Below are 21,176 nucleotides of genomic sequence, written 5' to 3' on the forward strand. Positions count from 1 at the left end.
AGATGTATCTTTTTCCTATCAAAAGTTATCTGCACTTTTCTAAATCATGACACTTTAGCGCACTGGGCCAGGTGCCGGTTGTTTACATAAATGCGGCGTTATTTCATAGTGTTTACGAACATTTATTTAAAATCTGAATCCACTAATGAAAAGTTAAAAGTTTCAGCAAAACACCAAAAAAGTTTAAAAAGCAATGTCCGCATCATTGAGAAACAGTTAAAAACGGGAACGAACCTCCAATTTTCCCTAATTTGGCTGCAGGTGCCGTTGTGTATACATGCAGGCGTATTCTCTGATGCTGTCGGGTGTCGTTGCGGTGCGCATGGAAATGTATGAAGAAAACGTGTCATGATTAACAAAAGTGCAGATAACTTTTGATAGGAAAAAGATACATCTCTAAATTTTTGATATGTTGTGTAAAAATGTCCCCGCTTTCAACTGACGCAAAAATTTTGAAAATCAGCGGTTGCCAACATGGTGAAAAAACAGTTTTGGTTTAAAAATCCAAGATGGCGGCCAAAATCAATATAGCCGACCTATTTTTTATAACTGTAAATAGTAGCCCTATCTTTCCTCTTTTCAACAACATTTTGTTAATAGGTGGTTTTTTGAGAAACTTTTGAGTTATAACGGTTTAAGCGAGCCAACAATTGATCAAAATCGAGGGGTCCGCAAAAAATAGTTGTGGCTCTAACTAACGGGGGGTCCATCAAATTGAATAACCAAATGCATTTTCTTACTTTTTTGGGGGGGACTTTCAGAAAATCACCACCTTAAACATTTTTGAAGACATGGTGTAAATAGTGGGACGGTCTCAGCGAGAGTTACCCATATATTATTTTATATATCTTGAGAACAGAAGTAGAAAATCTATTGATGTAAAAAATTTACAATTTTTCGAGAACGATCCAAAAAGTGTCAATCTATCACAATTTTTTTCCAACGTTTAAAAAGTACCTATGTTTTAAAGTCTTTTCAAGCATTAATATATTGTTGATAAACGTTCTAAATTTCATTCAATTCGATTCACTCGTTTCCGAGATATGACAGCTCAAAAATAAGTTCTCTGAAAAATAGTATTTTACGAGAACGGTTCTAGCTTCGCGAAAGATTAACCAATCGAGCTCAAATTTGTACCAATGATGCACATACATTAGGTTGACAAACAGCCAAAATTTGAGAATTTTTGATGCACTCTATGAAAAGTTACAGCTTGTTGAACTTTTTTGTGAGAGGAAAAAAAGTTGCCTATCCCAAGCATTTTGACCACCCCTGTATCTTCAATAGTTTCATCAAAGAGTCCTCCAAGGGTTGCTACATGTATTTCTATAATGCTTGCTCCAGGTATTCCTCCAGTTGTTCATCTAGTAGGGGATTTCCTGGGTTTTCCAGTCATTCATTTGATGAACTAGGTCTTTCTTGTAGAATTTCATTTATACTTCAACAGGTAGGAAAAAACTTCTTACTATTTCTCTCATTACGTCCTACCAAGCACTAAATCTATACTTTCTATGAAAACTTTCATAATTGTTAACTGAGAACTTGTTCTGCCAATTACCTTTATGCTATGCAAGTGCATTGCGTATTGCGTATATTGTATGGCAGGCACGAGGATACTCATTCCCAAGGAAGTCAAGAATATTTGAAATGCGTAAAGTTCCTGGATCAACCAGGATTCGAACCCGTTACCTTCTGTATGGTGTTGCTTAATACCCGCTTCGGCTATGTAATTCCTACAACTTATTAAGTGAGCATATCTAAGCTGTGGTAATAGATCCACGTGTCATTAATTACACGCTATATAGCGACTTTCCTACGTACGTACATATACGGTAGCGGCAACCTTTATCACCCCATCGAACATGATTAGAGAAAAGTTGATTGATCACCGCACGAGATCATGTTTCTCTTTGGGGAGGTGATTACCTTTCAAAACGTTCGTAGACGGATCGACAAACATGCCGTTGTTGCTGCTGCGCTACTGCTACGGTTGCCAACCAAGTAGCCTAAGGCTACCTTCGAGTAGTGGTCCCACATATGCCTTTTTATCATCGGACTTATCTCTCGCTCAACAGCAAAAAAAAACTTCAACTCACCAAACTCGAAAGTTTGTTTTGTCTGGTTCCCACCCGGCATGACTCACTGCATCAAACTCGTATTTAGCGTTTTCGCTGGTCGTCGATGTTGCAAGTCCCATAAAGTAGGACCTCTCGTCGTCGGAACGACGACGCGATGCGGGTTTGTTTGCTCCCACACTCCCTAAAATGGCACCGAGCAGAAGCTTGAGCGGGCAGCGAGCTTATTTGCATAGGTTTGGCGCAGGCTTGAACGACCACTGCACCGCAACTTTAGGCTATCTCTGGCTGCGCTGGCTGCCCGCCGCCGGAGATCCCTCTATGGCGAAATGAGATCAACAATCCAAACGCGCGCGGTGTTGAATCTAGGGTTGTGGCGGCGCCGACTACTTGGGTGCAATATGTGACCGAACAATGGGATCGTATCTTAAGGCGATGGAATTTATCTGGTGTATGTGGGTCTTATGGTTCATAATTTTAGTCATGGTAGACATTAGAAGTATTGTTTGTTTGATTTATGGGTCTAGACTATTTTCATTTTGTAGTTCTGCATGTTTGTTTGTGTTCGTTTAGTAGTTTTCACTGTCTAGTTATTATCATTTTCACCTTTTCATTACGTAGTTTGTAGATATTAAAATGTGTGTTTTTTTTTGTCTTTTTTCTTTCTTTTCCTTCTTTATTGTTTCGTACTGTTTGGTGTTCCTTATTGCGTGTTGCATGTGTTTTCCGTTGCCTGTGCTCCCTCACTTCTTTCCCTATCCGAACCCGTCCCGTCAAGATGTCGACGAAGAAAGCGAAACCGATCTGGCGAACGAACGAACATCGAGATCTTCGAGATCACCGGACTCCGGTTTCCGGAGCAATCGGACGTCTCAGGACCGAAAAATTTCTGGTAAGTAGTAGTAGTGCATGTGTTTTGCTTTTCATTTGTTTTTGGGTATATATGTTTGTCATTTCTGTTGTTGCAAGGAATTAGGCTAAAAAGTGTTTCATTAACCTTCAACCAAATATCTTTATATTATACTCGAAAAACCTAGTAAAAAATAACGGAGGATTCGTGCAAAAGACAAGATTTTTAAAAAACGAAATATGGGAACATTTTTTACACGATCGTAAAGATAATTGGATGTTCTTTTTTATCTGACTCCAACTGAACTTTGTTTATCAGATCGTGTAAATGAGGATGGTGCTTTGTATCTATCGAGTCATAGTCGTTTGATTGCACAGATCATTTTATCTTGTTCCAGAGCAGTGCATGGCTCAATGTATGTTTTAAAATGATAACGAACATACCAAAATGTACCAAATAAACAAGGTGCTGTTCAGAGATAAAATAAGTAAACAATACATTCTATTAGGCATAGCTGGCGTGAATGGATGAATCATTTAGCGTTTTACAAAAGTAATGTTGAAGCTTGTATTAGATAGTTCTTTGTTGATGGTAGAGATTGTAGACTATTTTTCATTTAAATTTCCTCCATGAAATAAAATGATATACTTACTTAATGAATCGGAAAATTAGATGGTAGATTTAAAATGAATTGGGTTACAGCAGAGAAGTTTTCTCTTTGATATGTTTAGGATATCTATCAGTCTTTTTATGTAATCTTATATAAAGTCTTGAATTTCCTCCAGAACAACATTTATTTTTGGATTTTTTCAACGTACGATTAACTCTTGGAATTCCAATAGAAGTTTTCGTTTGGATAGCTAGAAAGGTAAGTTTTACTCCGGAAGTTGGTCCTTTAGGAAAACCACCAAAACTCCAGGAATCTATCCTTGATTTTTAATGGAATCCCTGCAGAAATTCCACCAGAAATTCTAATTTTTTCAAAAGTTAATTTTTCTAAAATTCATCCAAGTTTTTTTTTCTGATATTCCATTAGGAGCTTCTTCTGAGGTTCCACCAGAAGTTTTTTTGATTCCTTCAAGTTTTTCTAGGATTCCGACAGGAATTCCTTCTGAGATTTTTTCAATAGTTCTATTTTAGCATTATTTAAGTTACCCTTTTCTGAATGCCCACCGGCAAGACGGCATAGTAAAAAAAAGCAAATTACTTCGGTGATTCGTCGAAGAATTTATCCAGAAGTTTCTTCCAGTAGAAACTTTTCTTAGGATTCCTGCGAGGGTCCCTTCATGAATTCATATAAACATTCGTCCTTGGATTCCGTCAAAAACTTCTGCTGGGCTCCTTCCAGAATCGTCTCTAGAAATTTTCCAGAATCTTACTGTGTACTTTTACTGAGTATCTTGTTAAAGTTACTTCCAAGAGCTCCTACTTGGATTCCTGTACAGTTCTTTCTGTGAATCCTTTAGAAGTTAATGCTGGAAAGTTGTTCAGCTTCCTTCTGAAAATCATCCAGGACTTTATTTTGGGACTCCACTAGTACCTTACCAATTTCATTCTGAAAATCATCAAAAGGTTCTTTCTAGGAACTCTCAAGTTCCCTATGGAAACCCTACAGGAGATCCTTGTGGAAGTCCGTCAGAAGAATCCCTTTGGAAAACTTCGCTTTCTTTCTAGGGAACTCTGGGAATCTTTCAGGATTTTCTGGATCATTCCGATTTTTTTTTGGAGAAAGCATAGACCAACCTCTTGTAGTATTTGCTAATATTTTCTACAGGATTTGCTTCCAGTCTGTTATACGGTTACCCCGAACATATCACAGAAGCATCCTCCATGGACGGGTTCTTAACGGTACGTCACCAACAGTATTTTATGAACCTTTGTAAATTCTAGAATCGTTGCAAGGTATTTTTGTTAGGGAACATTCAGAAATGACGTTGTTTTTTACCGATTTTGGACACCCTCTCTTCTCTCGTAGCATATTTTCCCATACCTAATACATGGTTCGTATTTCAAGACAGCTTTGAACTTTTAGTATACAATTACGACTGTAATAATTTAAGCTACATTGAATAATGCTACAGAAACAGTCGTGATGACTAAACTTTGCTCTCTTTATTCCTCCTGGCATTTGGAGCGGACCGGGAGTAATGGTTAAGGCACATGATTATCACGCTGAAGACCTCGGATCGAATCCCACTTCTGACAAAATATGAGTTCTTCCTTCGGAAGGGAAGTAACACCGTGGGTCCCTTGATGAACTCACTCGGGTCAAAAACCTCGGTAAGAAAGATAGAAAAAAATCCCTCCTGGCAACCTCTGAAACACTTTAAAAGTTTAAAACCTAACTGTCACTTTCCGGAAGACCCCCTGAAACCTTCAGCCGGAATCCATGGGGACATGTGAAGTATCGTTGTAGGATATTATTTTTAATATTCCAGCTCAGAACTTAAGTATTATTGAATAATGTTCTATAATCAGCCCTGATTACTAATCCTGATGCACTTAAAGCACCTTCAAAAACTTTGACCCTAAAATTTCATTAAAACTGATTGTTACATCATGAAACTCTCTCGAACCCCATTGAACTCTTACTGCAATCTCCTGCAACCTCTGAAACCTTCTGGAATCCCCTCTAGAATCCCCCTAAAACCCCATGAAAACTCAATGAGAAGATGTTTAATATTGTTTCTAAGTAGTGTAACTGGCTTGCAGCCTATAGTCTAAATACAAGCACCCTTGAGGTTTCCCCGTGGTGATGTTGTAACTCATCAACATCACTATCTATGGTGACATAGTTGACACTGTTAAACGGATTCCCCTTCGTTTTTTGTTGGAGCGCTGTGTTGGCAATTTGAGATACTGACGTAACAGGTTATCTGAGAGCCCAGAGCTTTCTGGCTTTTGTCTTTTCCACCTCTTCTTTGTCTTTTCCACCTCTTCGGAAATTCGCCTCTATCCAAGCACATTTGCTAGGCCATTCTGAATATGTCAGGTCAAGTCTGATGGATACTGTTGGAATACCATCCGGACCCGGTATGTACTTTGTTCACCTTGAGCGACTGCGCTATCGCGATGAATTCCTTATTGGCACTGGGGCTACCTAGCTTTGGCCAGTTTGGTCATAGGGGTCAGGAACCCATGGTCGTGTGTCGTGCCATGTGTCGCTGCGCGGAAAGCGGAAACATCTGCAGAATTTCGTAGTAGTGTTTCGGGGGCCTATGATTAAAAGGAGAAAATAGTTCTGATGATCATACCCAGACAACCAATTTGCACGTATAATGAAGTTTATGTTCATGTTATACGTACTTTTATGCGGCAAAGTTACATCGCATAAGATGCAGTAAAAGTGCCTTATGCGTACAGAAGTGGAGGTGCTATACGTGCATTGAAGGGAAAATAATGACGCTATATGGTGCTATATGACTTGAAGCGATATCTTATTCGATGTACGGTATGCACGATTGCGACGTAATATACACTCTGTCCAACTTCTATAAGACCACCCCCAAATTGTTTCAAGTCAACTATAATAATTACAATTTCGGATCAATGTGCGTATAATTGTGTAATGCATTACAAGTTATTATTTGTCTTAACTTTATTTTGATTGAAAGTTCCTTCTGTAACTTTTGCAATACAAAGTCTGTATTTTCAAGGTGTCCAGTTTCTATAAGACCATCTTTAATATTACACATTTTCATTAAGTAAAACTTATAAAAATCAACATATTGTAAGTTCAATAATCCGTAGCTTCGCCATTTTGATTAATGATTTGGATAATTCGATTGGGCATACTGTTTGTTAAATTCAGTAGAACATATTTCTCAATTTTGTCCCATTCTGTTGTTATAGCGGATTTCAGCTCATCAACGGTGGCATAATGCTTTCCTTCAGTATAAATCATACGAACCAAAATCCCCCAAAGCTTTTCGATTGGATTTAAGTCAGGTGAACACACCGGCCAGTCGAGTAAATCGATTTTTTGGTCCCTGAACCAGGGATGGCATTCACCTTTTGCAAAGAGTTACATTCACTTGCTACTATCTCAGTTCATAAGCATGCTATCAAAAAACAATGTATGGATAACTTTTACCTTGTAGTTTTATCTGAAAGTTTGCCGAATATCATAAGGGTCGCACACGCATGCTTAACTCGTGAGCGAGCTGTGAAAGCAACTCTCCACGCCGTGAATGTAAATTACATTCACGGCGTGGAGAGTTGCTTTCACGGCTCGATCACGAGTTAAGCATGCGTGTGCGACCCTTATGATATTCGGCAAACTTTCAGATAAAACTACAAGGTAAAAGTCATCCATACATTGTTTTTTGATAGCATGCTTATGAACTGAGATAGTAGCAAGTGAATGTAACTCTTTGCAAAGGTGAATGCCATCCCTGCCCTGAACCATTGCTTCGCTTCGTTGCTGGTATGAAATGCGGATAATGCCTGTTTGAATGTAAACTTCTTCCGATGATATTAGAAGAAGATGTCCTTCAAGAATACTGATGTAGCCTTACTATTCATTTTGAAAAACGTGAACGCTATCTTCAACTTTCCGATTACGCAAAAGCCTGCCCACACCAGGCATGAGCCACCACCGAAGTTCCGGAATGAAAAACATTGTTCTTCCTCCCTTAAATCCGTTAGTATCCATTGAAGTCGCCCGGATCATCCAGGTTGAACTTCTTTTCGTCGCTGAAGATTGTCTAATTTTTTTTAAACAATCTAGAATATAAAGCTTGATCCACTTAGTATTTGGCCGCACAAAACAAGACATTTCTTTGTCAAAAAATACATAGAAATACGGTTTAGGTTTTATAACTCAGGAAATTTATTAAACTTTGAAGAAAAAAATATTGAAAAATTATTCATCGGCATTTCGGATGAATTCTCGGACTTTTCGCTTAATACCGCTCATCATTTTTTGCACAGTAGAACTTTCAACTTGATCTGCCATCTTTTTCCACCACTTCTGCAAATCAGATGGTTTTTTGATTGTTTTACCACATTTTTTAAGTTTGCCTTTGATAATTGCCCAAAATTTTTCGATGGGACGAAAATCTGGGCAATTCGGAGGGTTGATAGTTTTCTCAATAATATCAATGTTATCCTTGTATACCATTCCATGACACCCCGGCTGTAATGGCAGCTGGCTAAGTCAGGCCAGAACTTCACCGGATCGTCATGTGATTGAATGAATGGCAAAACTCGCTTCTGAAGACACTCCTGCTTGTAAACCTGCCCATTCATGGTCGCTCCAATGATAAAAACATCCGTTTTCCTTCCACAACTGCAGATGCCTTCCCATATCATCAACTTGCGAGCAAACTTATCAGCATAGACGAATTTAAATCTTCCTAGGGCATCACCCTTGCGTTTGGCGTGGTAAAATTTGTGTCCTGGGAGTTGTCCAAAGTCCATTTTGACGTATCAATCAAAAAACCATCTGATTTGCAGAAGTGGTGGAAAAAGATGGCAGATCAAGTTGAAAGTTCTACTGTGCAAAAAATGATGAGCGGTATTAAGCGAAAAGTCCGAGAATTCATCCGAAATGCCGATGAATAATTTTTCAATATTTTTTTCTTCAAAGTTTAATAAATTTTCTGTGTTATAAAACCTAAACCGTATTTCCATGTATGTTTTTGACAAAGAAATGTCTTGTTTTGTGCGGCCAAATACTAAGTGGATCAAGCTTTATTACAAGCTTCAGAGTAATATTGGAATATTGAAGGTTTCGAAAAATAAAATTAAAAAAAAAAACTTTTCAAATTCCACTGCCGATTCATGTGAGTTTTCGCAAAACTCAGCTGTTTTTCAACATAAGAAGCTGTAAGGTTAAGAGCTTTAAACTTTTTTGTCCTTTTCATATGCGGGCTTTTTATCTAAACTTGTTTTGCGGGCTTTATCGAACTGTCTTCAGGCAAACCTTTAAATTCGAAGTTTGCTTGATGTGCATCAAGGATTTAGTTGAGTTCTAAGCTATTCTACATATCGCCCTCTTCTCGCGGTCAGATTGCTTTGATTCCGTTGAGCTCTTTTGTTTTTTTTTTCGTATCCTTCAGGATCAGCGAGATAATTGCTTGATGGGACTGGACTGTTTGTTATTATGACAAATATTTGCTATTGAAGCCCGATATTCATTGCGACGGTACACGCTGTGTTGGTCTTTTATTGGGCTTGTTTGACCAAATATTTGTCATGTCTAAAGGGACCTTAATTCCAACTTTTTCTTGGTGAAATGCTTCGATTCTTCCCTTCTCCTTCTCCGTGAGCACTTTACCCTTGGTCCCTTTGATACAGCAAAATGAAAACACGCGAATCTGAGAGTGGTCTTATACAAAATGGACACGATAGATCGCAAAAACAGTAGTTACTGCTTGGTGCATTCGCACACACACGATTATTCCTATGCATGGCACAGGTTTCACTCACCCAAACATATCGCGGTATAAATTGAAGTGATGTGTTTTCTTCCTGAGAAATGGCAATCAAAAATCAACTGGTCCTATAGAAAATGGACAGAGTGTAGCACCTTATGTGACTTAAAAATATTCGAAATAAAAAAATCTTGTTACCTAAGTACCGAACTAATAACCTTTGGATTTTCGAGCCGCACTTCACACTTAGCACCAAACACTTCTTGTGAAACACACTGATTAAATGTCATGACATTTTAACTCACCTCAGTGCTTGTTGGAATGCACTTGGTTTCCGTGCGCTATACATGTTCGGCAAGATCTTTGGAAATCAAAATGATGTAGCATGATTTCCCGCACAGTTACCATTACTCTTCTTTTGCTAGCACCACCCATTGTTAATTACACTAGTTTACAGCATTTTTGAACTCGGTAAGCTGATGATCGTTTTTATGTAGAAGCATGCCCTGAGTTCGAAAACGCGAAGGAAAAAAATTACAGTAGACCGGAAATTTTTTCGACTTTCCATACAAGGTTGATGGTTTGAAATCGATTTTTGTTCTATTTTTAAGCAAAGTCGCTTACTTCACACATCTCATTCTCCGTAATCAATGCTCCGATTGAGCTGAATGTTTTACTGTAACTCACCCACATATGATATGTCAAATAACCGTTGAGAAAGAATTTTTAAATTGTTTTTTTTTATTATTGAAAAAAATGCATTTCTTCATATTTTTTTGGAAACTTTTCTAAAATTTAAGGAGATCGTCCCCAAAACTCGCCAATATCTTGATTTTCATCAATCTGACGCAAAACCTGCATTCAGATGATCGAAAGGTATTATATTCAGCTTTTAATTTATGGAGAAAGATTTGAAATTGGTTGAACAAAACGCAAGATATTTGAATTTTATTAAATTCCATATTTTTAAAAGTTGTAAAACTCGATATTGAGCTAAAACTCAAAAACTGTTCTACTTTAAATTTTTTGAAGCACGGTTTCGAAATCAGCGCTAATTTATGCTTCAAAAATTTTGGTCGTTGACAGAAGTTCACGACTTTCGTTTTATTTTGTAAACTAGTGTTATAAGGTCAACAAAACAAACATGATGACTTTATAGCTTGTTTAGTAACCATAATGATAACATTTCATTTTCTTTTAACTTTTCGGCACTCCAACAGCACCTCTTTCATTGTTATCACATATCACATCGCAATATGCCAACGTTAACGATTCTAGCTTATGCGAGTTTGTATGTACATTTGAACGAGTATATTTTCACTTTTAAGCGATTTTGTTTGTACACCAATGCGAGTTAAACTAATATAATTAGAAAAGTAACAAGCGAAGTCGTATAATCATCGCAGTACGCAATTATGCGACTTCAATTGACACTTTGCGAGTTCACTTGAACGCTTTTACTACGATGTAGTCATGCATTATAAAAGTTAATTTGCACTCTTATATGATTTTATCAGATACATCGCAGTAAGTTCAAAAAATAACATCATATTCGATGAAAATTGTCCTTCAGCCGTACATATATGCGATAGTGACTTAAATAGTACTTTATACGATGTACAGCGTGCATCCTTATGCGATCCCTGGTTGTCTGGGTATTAACATCCAGCAGGTCAAAAAGTTCTTATAAATTCCTTTGATTTTAATTCGGCTAAACGGCATTCGGATAAATGACCCATTCTGTCAGATGGCATTCGACCAAATGGCGTTCGACCAAATGAAATTCGGCCAAACAGCATTCGGCCAAATGGCCGGACACAGATAAGCTCATCAGCTGTTTTCGTACGTACAAAGAGCGGAGAATTTCGGAAGAAATTCTTGTAGAAGTTCCTGAAGGAATCCGTGGATGAATTTCTTGGAGAGTTCTTGAATTAATCCTTGAAGACGTTTCTGAAGCCAAAGTTGCCGCTGAAAACATTTTCGAGTAAACTTTTGAGAAGTTCTTGGAAGAATACATGAGAAATCGTCCCAACTGTGGCAAAGCCTGTTTCTCGGCTTGGTGTTTTATTAGCAATTCTGCAGTTGTTGATGGAGATCGTTCCCTTCCAATGACCGCTTTATATTTGTATATCGTCAGGCTCGAAGATGCCCAAAGAAGTCAAGGAGGAATTTCTGCAGAAATCTTTGAAAAAAATCTGAGGGTACTCTGTGAGCAATTTTTCAAGGGTTGATTGATTGATTTAGCTTTACTATAGAGAGGGTTTTAGGATAAATATCTGATTGAATCAGGGGCGACTCGTGACCTTTTCGGCTACATGTTCAACTTTTTTGTTTGGCTAATTTACGAAGCCGATAATATAAATAACATCGTATGTACTACAAATTTTCATACTTTTTTATGTTTTAAGGTCGAGCTTGAAAAAAAAAGTATGCCGAATTCTATAAACATCTGCTTAATACAAAGCGAAACAGATGAATGATTATGACTTATGTTGTTTTCGTGATTGAACATGGGTTGGTACTGAATAAACTCGCAGTTGCAACCACATCCAAATTCAGTTGAGCCTGTACAAAAAATTATTTGATTATCATTGCATTTTATTATCATTTGTTTGTATGAACTTTGTTATGCTTTTTCAACTAATCTCAAACTAATCTCAAACACGACATCATAACATGACATGTCCACATAAAGGATAATCAGATACAAAAATATATCTTTGCTCACAACCACCCGATCCATCCACTAATTTCAAAATCAAATTTGCTCAACATGCTAACGTATTGAATCAGTCAATTGAATCAATTCAAAATTGTTTTTTGACCTTACTTTTAGAATATCCAATTTTGTGAAGTTTAACTCTATTAGCAGTGAACATGAAATGTGTTGATCCTTTGATTCCTCGCTGAAAACATAATCCATCAAGCATAGTCAACAACACATGCGCCGTGTGCAGAAAAAAACATCAGCGTGCTACATTCGTGGGCTCTGTTTGTTTCATCCGTATATACGGGTACCGTCGTCACAACTCACAACCAGTGCGATCTTGGCGATGGACAGTCAGATCGCTTTTCAGCTCTGAACATACACCAACACAATGACAAAAATGCTCGTATGTATTCTTATACAAACGGCACCTCGCATGTACGATGTTGCAGATGAACAGGCGACATAAACATTGCAGCCAAACAAATTCTCTGAGAGAGACGCAAGAGAGAAAAAACACTCCCATGCAACGCGACGGTTTGCACCGGTCGCGTCGGTACTCTCAGGTCGGTACGACACCAGAAATGAACATGCATCAACAACGATGGTCGTAAAATGTAGCGCATCCACCACGCACGTGTTTCTCGTAGGCGTATGAAAAATCGTCGTGCGATTTTCATAATGAACGGTTTCAGAGTTTTATTTTGGACGCATTTTTAATGTGGCTCCACATGTGCAATGCACATGTTGGACATCTGGACGAGTCGCCCCTGGATTGAATACTTGGAGAAACATTTCGAAAGATCCATGGAGGTATCGTAGGAGGTATGAAGGTAAATAAATCCGTTTTGTAATCTCTGAAGGAAGTTTCAAGGCGAAAAAGTATAAGTAATATTTTTTTCAGCAAATTCTTGCAACATTCTTGAAAGGATCATTGGAAAAATTCTTTGAAGAAGTTCTGGAGAAATCCCAAAAAAAATCGCGTAGGAATTGTTGAAACAATTGTTAGAGGATAACCCGAAAAAATATGTGTAGGAATTTCTTAAAGATGTTTGCCGAAATTCCGGAGGGGTCCTTGGAAAATTTTCGGAAATTTCGCCGCAGAAGTCTTTAGAGCATTTCTTGTAGAAACCATACGAGGCCTTCTTGAAGAAATCCTTGGAGAAATTACTGAAGAAATCTCCAACCATAATTTCTGGAGGAACTCCAAGTAAAATATCTTTCACAGCTCATAGAGAAATATTTGAATATTTGCCTGGAGGATCATCAGTGAGAATTCAAGTAGGAATCATCTTCTGGGATTTTTCAAAGAGTTTTTTCTGAGATTCATCCTTTTGAAAATTTCGAGATTCTTCCAGGAATTCCTTCCCGGATTCTTTCAGGAATTCCTTCCTAAATTCCTCTAGAATGTATAGGTAGGATGTCCTCAGGAGTTCTTTCTGAAATTGATCCAGGAGATTTTCCCTGGTTTCCGCCAAGAATTTTTATCGGTAATCTTCCAGGATAAGGTGACCCACACTTATATGAAAAACAAAAATTTCGAAAAATGCTAAGTCTTACCTCCTCAATCAATTTTTTTGGACTCCCAGAAGCTACGTTCAAAATTTAAGCAAAATCGGTTGAACCTAAGGGGGCGCTCAAAACGTTTGAAGTTTGTATGGGAAAACTTGGGCAAATGTATGCAGAAATTTTAAGTTTACGAATTTTGCTGCTAGGTGGCGCTGAAAGCGTTCAATAATCAAACCCTTTGGTATTATTGTAGGTGACTATATGCCAAATAACTTTGTCGAAGACCGCAAAGTGACCTAACGTCTGTGATAAAAGTTATACTCTAGGTAAAGTGAGGATAAACTTTATTGTTGTTTGTTTGGGATAGGCAACTTTTTTTCTCTCACAAAAAAGTTCAACATGGTGTAACTTTTCATAGAGTGCATCAAATATTATCAAATTTTGACCGTTTGTCAACCTATTATATGTGCATCAGTGGTACAAATTTTACCTCGATTGCTTAATCTTTCGCGCAGTTCTGTTCTGGTAAAACGCTATTTTTAAGGCTATCAATTTTTGAACTGTCATATCTCGGAGACCAATGAACCGAATTGAATGAAATTTTGAACGATTATCAACAATATAGTAATGCTTGAAAATCCATCAAAACATAGGTACTTATTAAACGTTGAAAAAAGTAATGATGGTTTGACATTTTCACCCATATAGAGGAAAATGAGTAAAATTTACAATACTGCACAAAAATTACTAAACATGTTCTTCCTTTAATCCAAATAGGCTCTTATATATCTTAGTATAGATATCTTCTGAACAGAAATAGAAAATCTTTAGATATCAAAATAAAATTTAATGACATTGATGTAAAAAAATACATTTTTTTTCGAAAAAGATTCAAAATTGTCAATCCATCATAACTTTTTTCAACGTTTAAAAAGTACCTATGTTTTGATGAATTTTCAAGCATTATTATATTGTTGATAATCGCTCAAAATTTCATTCAATTCGGTTCACTAGTCTCCGAGATATAACAGTTCAAAAATTTATAGTCTTCAAAATAGTGTTTTACCAGAACGGTTTTAACTTTGCGAAAGATTAACCACTCCTCTCTCCTCTTCTTGGCGTAACGTCCTCACTGGGACAAAGCCTGCTTCTCAGCTTAGTGTTCTATGAGCACTTCCACAGTTATTAACTGAGAGCTTCCTCTGCCAATGACCATTTTGCATGTGTATATCGTGTGGCAGGCACAAAGATACTCTATGCCCAAGGAAGTCAAGGAAATTTCCTTTACGAAAAGATCCTGGACCGACCGGGAATCGAACCCGTCACCCTCAGCATGGTCATGCTGAATACCCGTGCGTTTACCGCCTCGGCTATAGGATTAACCAATCGAGCTCAAATTTGTACCACTGATGCACATATGATAGGTTGACAAACGGTCAAAATTTGAGAATATTTGATGCACTCTATGAAAAGTTACAGCATGTTGAACTTTTTTGTGAAAGAAAAAAAGTTGCCTATCCCAAACATTTTGGCCATCCCCTGTAAAGGAATAATATCAATAATGAAATCTCAATACTTTGCCTCACTTTGCCTAGGGTATAACTTTTTTCACAGACGTCGGATCACTTCGCGGTCTTCGACAAAGTTTTTTGGCATATAGTCACCTACAATAATACCAAAGGGTTGTTTATTGAACGCTTATAACGCCACCTAGCGGCAAAATTCGAAAACTTAAAATTTCTGCATACATTTGTCCAAGTTTTCCCATACAATCTTCAAGCGTTTTGAGCGCCCCCGTTTTGAGCGTTTTGAGGCTCAACCGATTTTGCTCAAATTTTGAACGTAACTTCTGGGAGTCCAAAACAACTGATTGAGGAGGTAAGGCTTGGCATTTTTCGAAATTTTTGTTTTTCATATAAGTGTGGGCCACCCTATTCCAGGAACTTCTTTTGTAATCACTTCGGCGTTTTTCCGGAATCTCAGAAGAAAATCCTCAGAAGACTCTTGTGGAAATCCTAAATGGGCAGAGTGAATTCCAGAAGGAACTTTTGGTGGAATACCGGTAGAAATCAGAAATTCCCAGAAGGAGAAATTTTTGAAGGAACTCTTGGATAAATCCCAGAAACAACTCCTGGTCATTCTTGGAAAATCTTGGAGGAATTCCAAAAAGAACTCCGGGAGGTATTCTTAGAGGAACTCCTGAGGGGAGAAGGAGCTTCTGCAGGAATTTAAGAATTACTTCAAGAAACTCCGTTAACGAAATTCTATAAGGAACTTCTTGGCGAATCCTAGAAGAAAAATCTTGAGGATTCCCAGAATTATTTTTTGGAGGAACAGCAGAAGAAATTGCTGGAGTAATTTCAGTAGGAACTTCTAGGGGTTCCTCGAAGGAACCTCTGGAGAAATTTTAGAAAGGACTCCTAAATTAATCTCTGAAAGCACTGCTGGAAGAATTTCAAAAAGAGATCCTGAATGAATTTCAGAAGAAGAAAAACTCCTGGAGGAAACGGAGAAGAAACCTCCGTAGGAAAATCAGAAGGAAGATCAGAAGGAATGCCTGACGAATATTATGGAGGATTATCACTTTGCAGCAGGTAAATTCGCTGGAATATTTTTACTAACTGGAGTTTACCCAGTAGCCCATGGCTGTATATTTAAAAATAAATAAATTATTAATAAAATTAACGGTTATTTTAAAGACATGGAGACGTATTCCCTACAAATATGAGCACAAAGGTTGAAATTAAAAAAAAAATGCAGCTCAAAAATGGCTTGAAGAACATTTCCTATTTTTTGTTGTGTTATGTAAAATTAGTTCAACTTTCGTTAAAAAAAAATAAAAAAAATAGCAATTGTTATACTACACGTCGTGAAACGTGGAGGGTTTGTAGTTCTTCGAATATAATTAGACCCGTATTTTTTTATTTCTTCAGTAGGGTGACCAATTTTCAGATAGGGTGGTCCTAAAAAGCAAAGTTCTTAAAACTATTTTTTTTTTAAACAAAACTTTTGAACCAGTTGACCGATTTTAAACTTCCTTTTTTTGAAAGCTATTGAATTCTAGTTTTCAGAAAAAATACGTTAAATGGGCCAAATTACTTTTTTTGTGTAAGAAATATGCAAATATATTAGTTTTTCCTTGTTTTTGTGGTCTCGGGACCAAAGAGTTACCCTGATTTTATATTTTTATCAGAAAAGTCAGGAAATTTGGCGTAACATATCAAAAAATCAGAGATGTATGTTTTTTTTTAGTTTTTGAGATATGATTTTTTCGAAAATATTGCGACATTTGCACCCATTTAGACTCGGCCGAAATTCATTATCATCACAGTCGAATTTCTCACACGACTTCGCAGCGGCTGGCATACACAAGTTCGGTTGAGTTCATGGCAGGGGTGTCGGAAGCACAACAGGTAAACAAAATAAGTTTGATTATTGTGAAATTTCGCTGGGAAATGATGATTCAGTGGATTTTCAAATTATCACAGTAGTCTAAACATTAATGAGAAACCCAATAAAAGGCCAAATTTTCCCACACAGAACATTTTTTTTTAATTTGATTATATTTTGAATCCTTATACATAAATGTACCAAAAAGACCAGGAATCACTCAAAAAAGCAATACAAGGCATAGTTTTATAAGAATTTACAATTTAAGGCAATTTAGAGCAGCTAGTTTCATATTATATGACTCTCTATGTTTAAAAAAAAATCATATCTCAAAAACTAAAAAAACATGCATTACTGATTTTTTGATATGTTACGCCAAATTTCCTGGATTTTCTGATAAAAATATAAAACCAGGGTACCCCTTTGGTCCCGAGACCTTGAAAACGTGAAAAAACTAATATATTTGCATATTTGCATTTGTTAGAACCACGCTATCTGAAAATTGGTTACCCTAATGTCGAAATAAAAAAATACGGGTCAAATTATTTTCGAAGAAAGAGACGAAGCCAAGGGCTGAAAGTCTCTCAAATAAAGATAAATCAATCAATCAATTATTTTCGAAGAACTACGAACTTATCGTGTTTCGCGATATCGTTTTTCTATGGAATGGCTGTATATTATTTTTTTGTTATGCCTTTCTGATTCTGATGGGTTAAAGCCGCTATTCCTATCCGCCAATGAATTAATCTTCAATGATCCTAGTGGTTATCTATGCAAGCAGAGAGGCCACACGAAGGTTGAAACAGCCCCTTTTAAAGACTGAACTCAGAGCCGGATCAGCGCTAATCAGGATTGTTCATTTGAACCTACTTCCATCCAGTTGATTGCCTAAGCTGGATACAGGTCGGGAACATACTTTAAGGCCTAGCTACGGTTTCAGGGGACGAAAAGCAGCGCCAACTTTAGCCAATCCTCCGTTTCTGGTCAACGTCACCCGGCCCTACAAAGGGAATAGAATGTCGTTACTAGCTCCAGACCTTATGCATGATTACCTAAGCGTGTACCATCTCAGTTGTCAATTCCATTGCGTTAACCAGTATACAATAATCAGGAACAAACTACATCAAGTGTTAGAGTGGTTGTTGAACGTCAAACTTAGATTGAAGTTGTTTTAGCCCACACTCGAGCGGACTTGGTGTGATTGTTAAAACCCGGAACCACAGACAAACAGACGTCTCACCCTACTCACTTCTCATCGTCATCCTTTTTAACGGTTAGTTCAAATATAGTGTAGTTCGCAAATCGCTCGATCACGGCGCTCGCATCGTTTTTGCTCTTGTTTGACGTTTGCTCACTAGTGCCACCTACTGAGTGGTTTGCGTAACACAGCCTGGTTAGCATTAGGCGATTATGTTTTCGTGACGATGATTTATATCGCAATTTGTTCCAAGTGATACGTCTGTTTGTCTGTGCCGGAACTATCACTTTGAGTACCTGGGATCGAATTCCACTCCTGGCATACTCACAAAACTCTATTAAGATTTCATTTGTTTGTTGGTTTTTACCAAGATTTTTCTTGTTGTATGTTTACATGACTTTATGTCAATGGTACCTAAACTCCTCTTATTGTGATCAACCTGCAATAACAAACGTAATAAAAGTAAATAAAAGATTGCTTGTACTTAAGAAGGTTTTTGAATGATTCGTTCAAAATGATTCTATTGTACTAAACCATGCATCTCTACTAGATTCTCTAGTTTTGCTGATTCCTTGCAACAACTCCATGTACACATATTGTAGTGTTTTTCGTTTTTCAGCACCAATGTAGTGTAGCTAATCTGATTCATATATTTTTCTTTCTCTTGTCATCATTCAATCTGTTCGCACCCTATCCATCGTGTGTCCCGTGTATAATCTCACCGTTTTCCGTTTGAAACATCTTGTTTGTCACAAACCACACTTCACTCCGATTATTCGCACCGCACGCGGAAATGGATTTCCCGCTATATGTCTGCGTACGTGCATGTTGCATGATTTCGTTCACCACCTCCCTGCACACTACATGGCGACCGTGTGCGCACCACATACCGTGCTAATCCTCCCTGTGAAGGCACCTCGACCACCAGCGCCGGTTTGGACCTGTACTGGGAAGCAACCGGACGACGCAGAAGCTCAGGTAATTTGTTCGGTGCACTTCTCACCGCGTTCGTGTCCTAGTAGGTAGTGGCATGAAATATGCATTAGGCGACAGGATATCCCAGTTTATTAAAGCATTAGTCATGTAACTACCTAGCAGCATCAGGGAAGCACCTTACTAACTAACTACTACCAAGCTCAAGGTAAGTTTCCGGTGAGAGGACTAACCAAAGGCATCTGCAGCAGCGCGCTGCAGCGCTATGGAGGCGGTTGTAGCTGAAACAAGCTCTCACACCTGTTGGTGTTGTTGCTGTTGTTTATGGAGAGTTGATATTCATGGTGTCTTCCTCCGGTATGTGTGATGGAGAGGGTGGTGTTGGGATTAATATCTGCGGGGTTCGTGATGCGGTGGGAAGCTGTAAATTTTCCCAGCTACGTGGTTCCGTGCCGAAAAGTGCATGTGCCAGGCCAGGGCCAAGCGAGCCAGTCGGTGGTACGCTGATGCAAGTGTGAGTTCGTGTTTCCTCGAATTAGCAACAACTCACCTTGTGTATCCCTCGGTGTTGCTTAGGGATTTAGTGTGCTGGTGGTGGGGAACATTGCTTCAAGTTTGGTAGATTAAGTGTGGCAGGTGCTTTCCTCGAAAATAATTTATTATGTAGAACAGGACCTAATCGTGCATGTTTAAGCCAGAGGTGGAAACTAAAAGCGTTATTTATTAATCATGATTTATCAAGAAGCATGATTTGCTTAGCTTGATCGATATACGTTCAGTTAGATAGAAAAACGATTTGATGAAGTCGAATTGAAATCTCGATCCACTGATATTAACTGGCTCATATTATTAATAATGTTCTACAACCAAATGAACTTCTGCTTCCTGCTGTTCCTAGCAATAATGCTAATTTGAGATGCACTAGCATATATTCAGTTCGATATAATAATCAGCAATAATTATTCCATAAACTCCGCAATGATATGCCATTATAATAAAACCATCGCTTTCAGCAAACTTCAATTTAATTAATATCCAAATGATGCTCGCCGACACATAATCCGCACAGAATGTGCTCAATCATATCATATCACTCGAATGGGGACAATAAAATCATGCATACGTGAATACCGGCATACCTATTGTCGCTTGGTATATCCACCACCCGGCTTAAAATATGCTGCTTCCCACATCATACATTACGATACGCTTATCAACTGTTTACTCAACTAGACTGCCCACAAACACACATGAATACTGTTTCTTTGCCCAATAGGGTAGGCTAATTGTCTGTCTAACTCTTGGAATGTGGAATCAAATCACATAAAAAGCGAAATCATCGAGTTCTAAATCCCTCTATCTTTTAACTTTGTTTTCTTTAAATTCCCTGAAGAAATTCTTGAGGAAATCCCTGGAGGAGTTCATGAAGAAATCCCTGGAGGAATTTCTGAAGGAATCCATTGGAGGAATTCCTGAAGGAATCTATTGGAGGAATTCCTGAAGGAATCCCTGAAGAAATTCCTGAGGGAATCCCTGGAGTACCTCCTGAGGGATATTTTGAAGGTATTGTTGAGAGAATCCCTGGAAGAATTGCTGTGGGAATCTCTGGAGGAATTCCGGAGAGAATCCCTGGAAGAATTCCTCTAGGAATCTCTGGAGGAATTCCGGAGGGAATCCCTGGAGGAATTCCGGAGGAAATCCCTGGAGGAATTCCGGAGGGAATCCCTGGAGGAATTCCTGAAGGAATCCCTGGAGGAATTCCTGAAGGAATCCCTGGAGGAATTCCTGAAGGAATCCCTGGAGGAATTCCTGAAGGAATCTCTGGAGGAAGTCCTGAAGGAATACCTGGAGCAATTCCTGAAGGAATCCCTGGAGAAATCAGGCCAAATATTTCAAAAGGTCCTATCTGCATTTGAGAGGCTCTCTTTGTTTGCTTTCTCTTTCAATTATGGCAATGTAATGGTACATTTTTCAACTATTTCTGCAGTACAAATCGAAAGACGATTGTTTTGACCATCGTTCAATGCAAGGAGACAAACATAATACAGATAAACAGCTGAGATATTAACGTAAGAGAGGGAAACTAAAAAGAGCCTCGCTTCAGCAGATAGGACCTTTAGACATGTTTGGCCTGAAA

The 21,176-nt window shown here is 38.1% G+C and overlaps 1 protein-coding gene across 12 annotated transcripts in view; it reads left to right on the forward strand.

Moving 5' to 3' along the window:
* Positions 1-21,176, forward strand: part of LOC109417226 (restin homolog) — a 427,171-nt gene that overhangs the window by 246,779 nt on the left and 159,216 nt on the right. For 5 of the 12 annotated variants that reach the window (XM_062850413.1, XM_062850416.1, XM_062850410.1 and 2 more), the window contains 2 exons: positions 2,854-2,967; positions 19,019-19,084. The exons of 3 other annotated variants lie outside the window; for them this stretch is intronic. In XM_062850413.1, the coding sequence (XP_062706397.1) occupies positions 2,854-2,967; positions 19,019-19,084 (180 nt within the window). The remainder of the gene's footprint in view (positions 1-2,853; positions 2,968-19,018; positions 19,085-21,176) is intronic. 4 more of the 12 variants (XM_062850411.1, XM_062850419.1, XM_062850414.1 and 1 more) reach the window with 3 other exon arrangements.

Source organism: Aedes albopictus, chromosome 2 (genome assembly GCF_035046485.1).
Source record: "Aedes albopictus strain Foshan chromosome 2, AalbF5, whole genome shotgun sequence".
NCBI classification, from domain to species: Eukaryota; Metazoa; Arthropoda; class Insecta; order Diptera; family Culicidae; genus Aedes; species Aedes albopictus.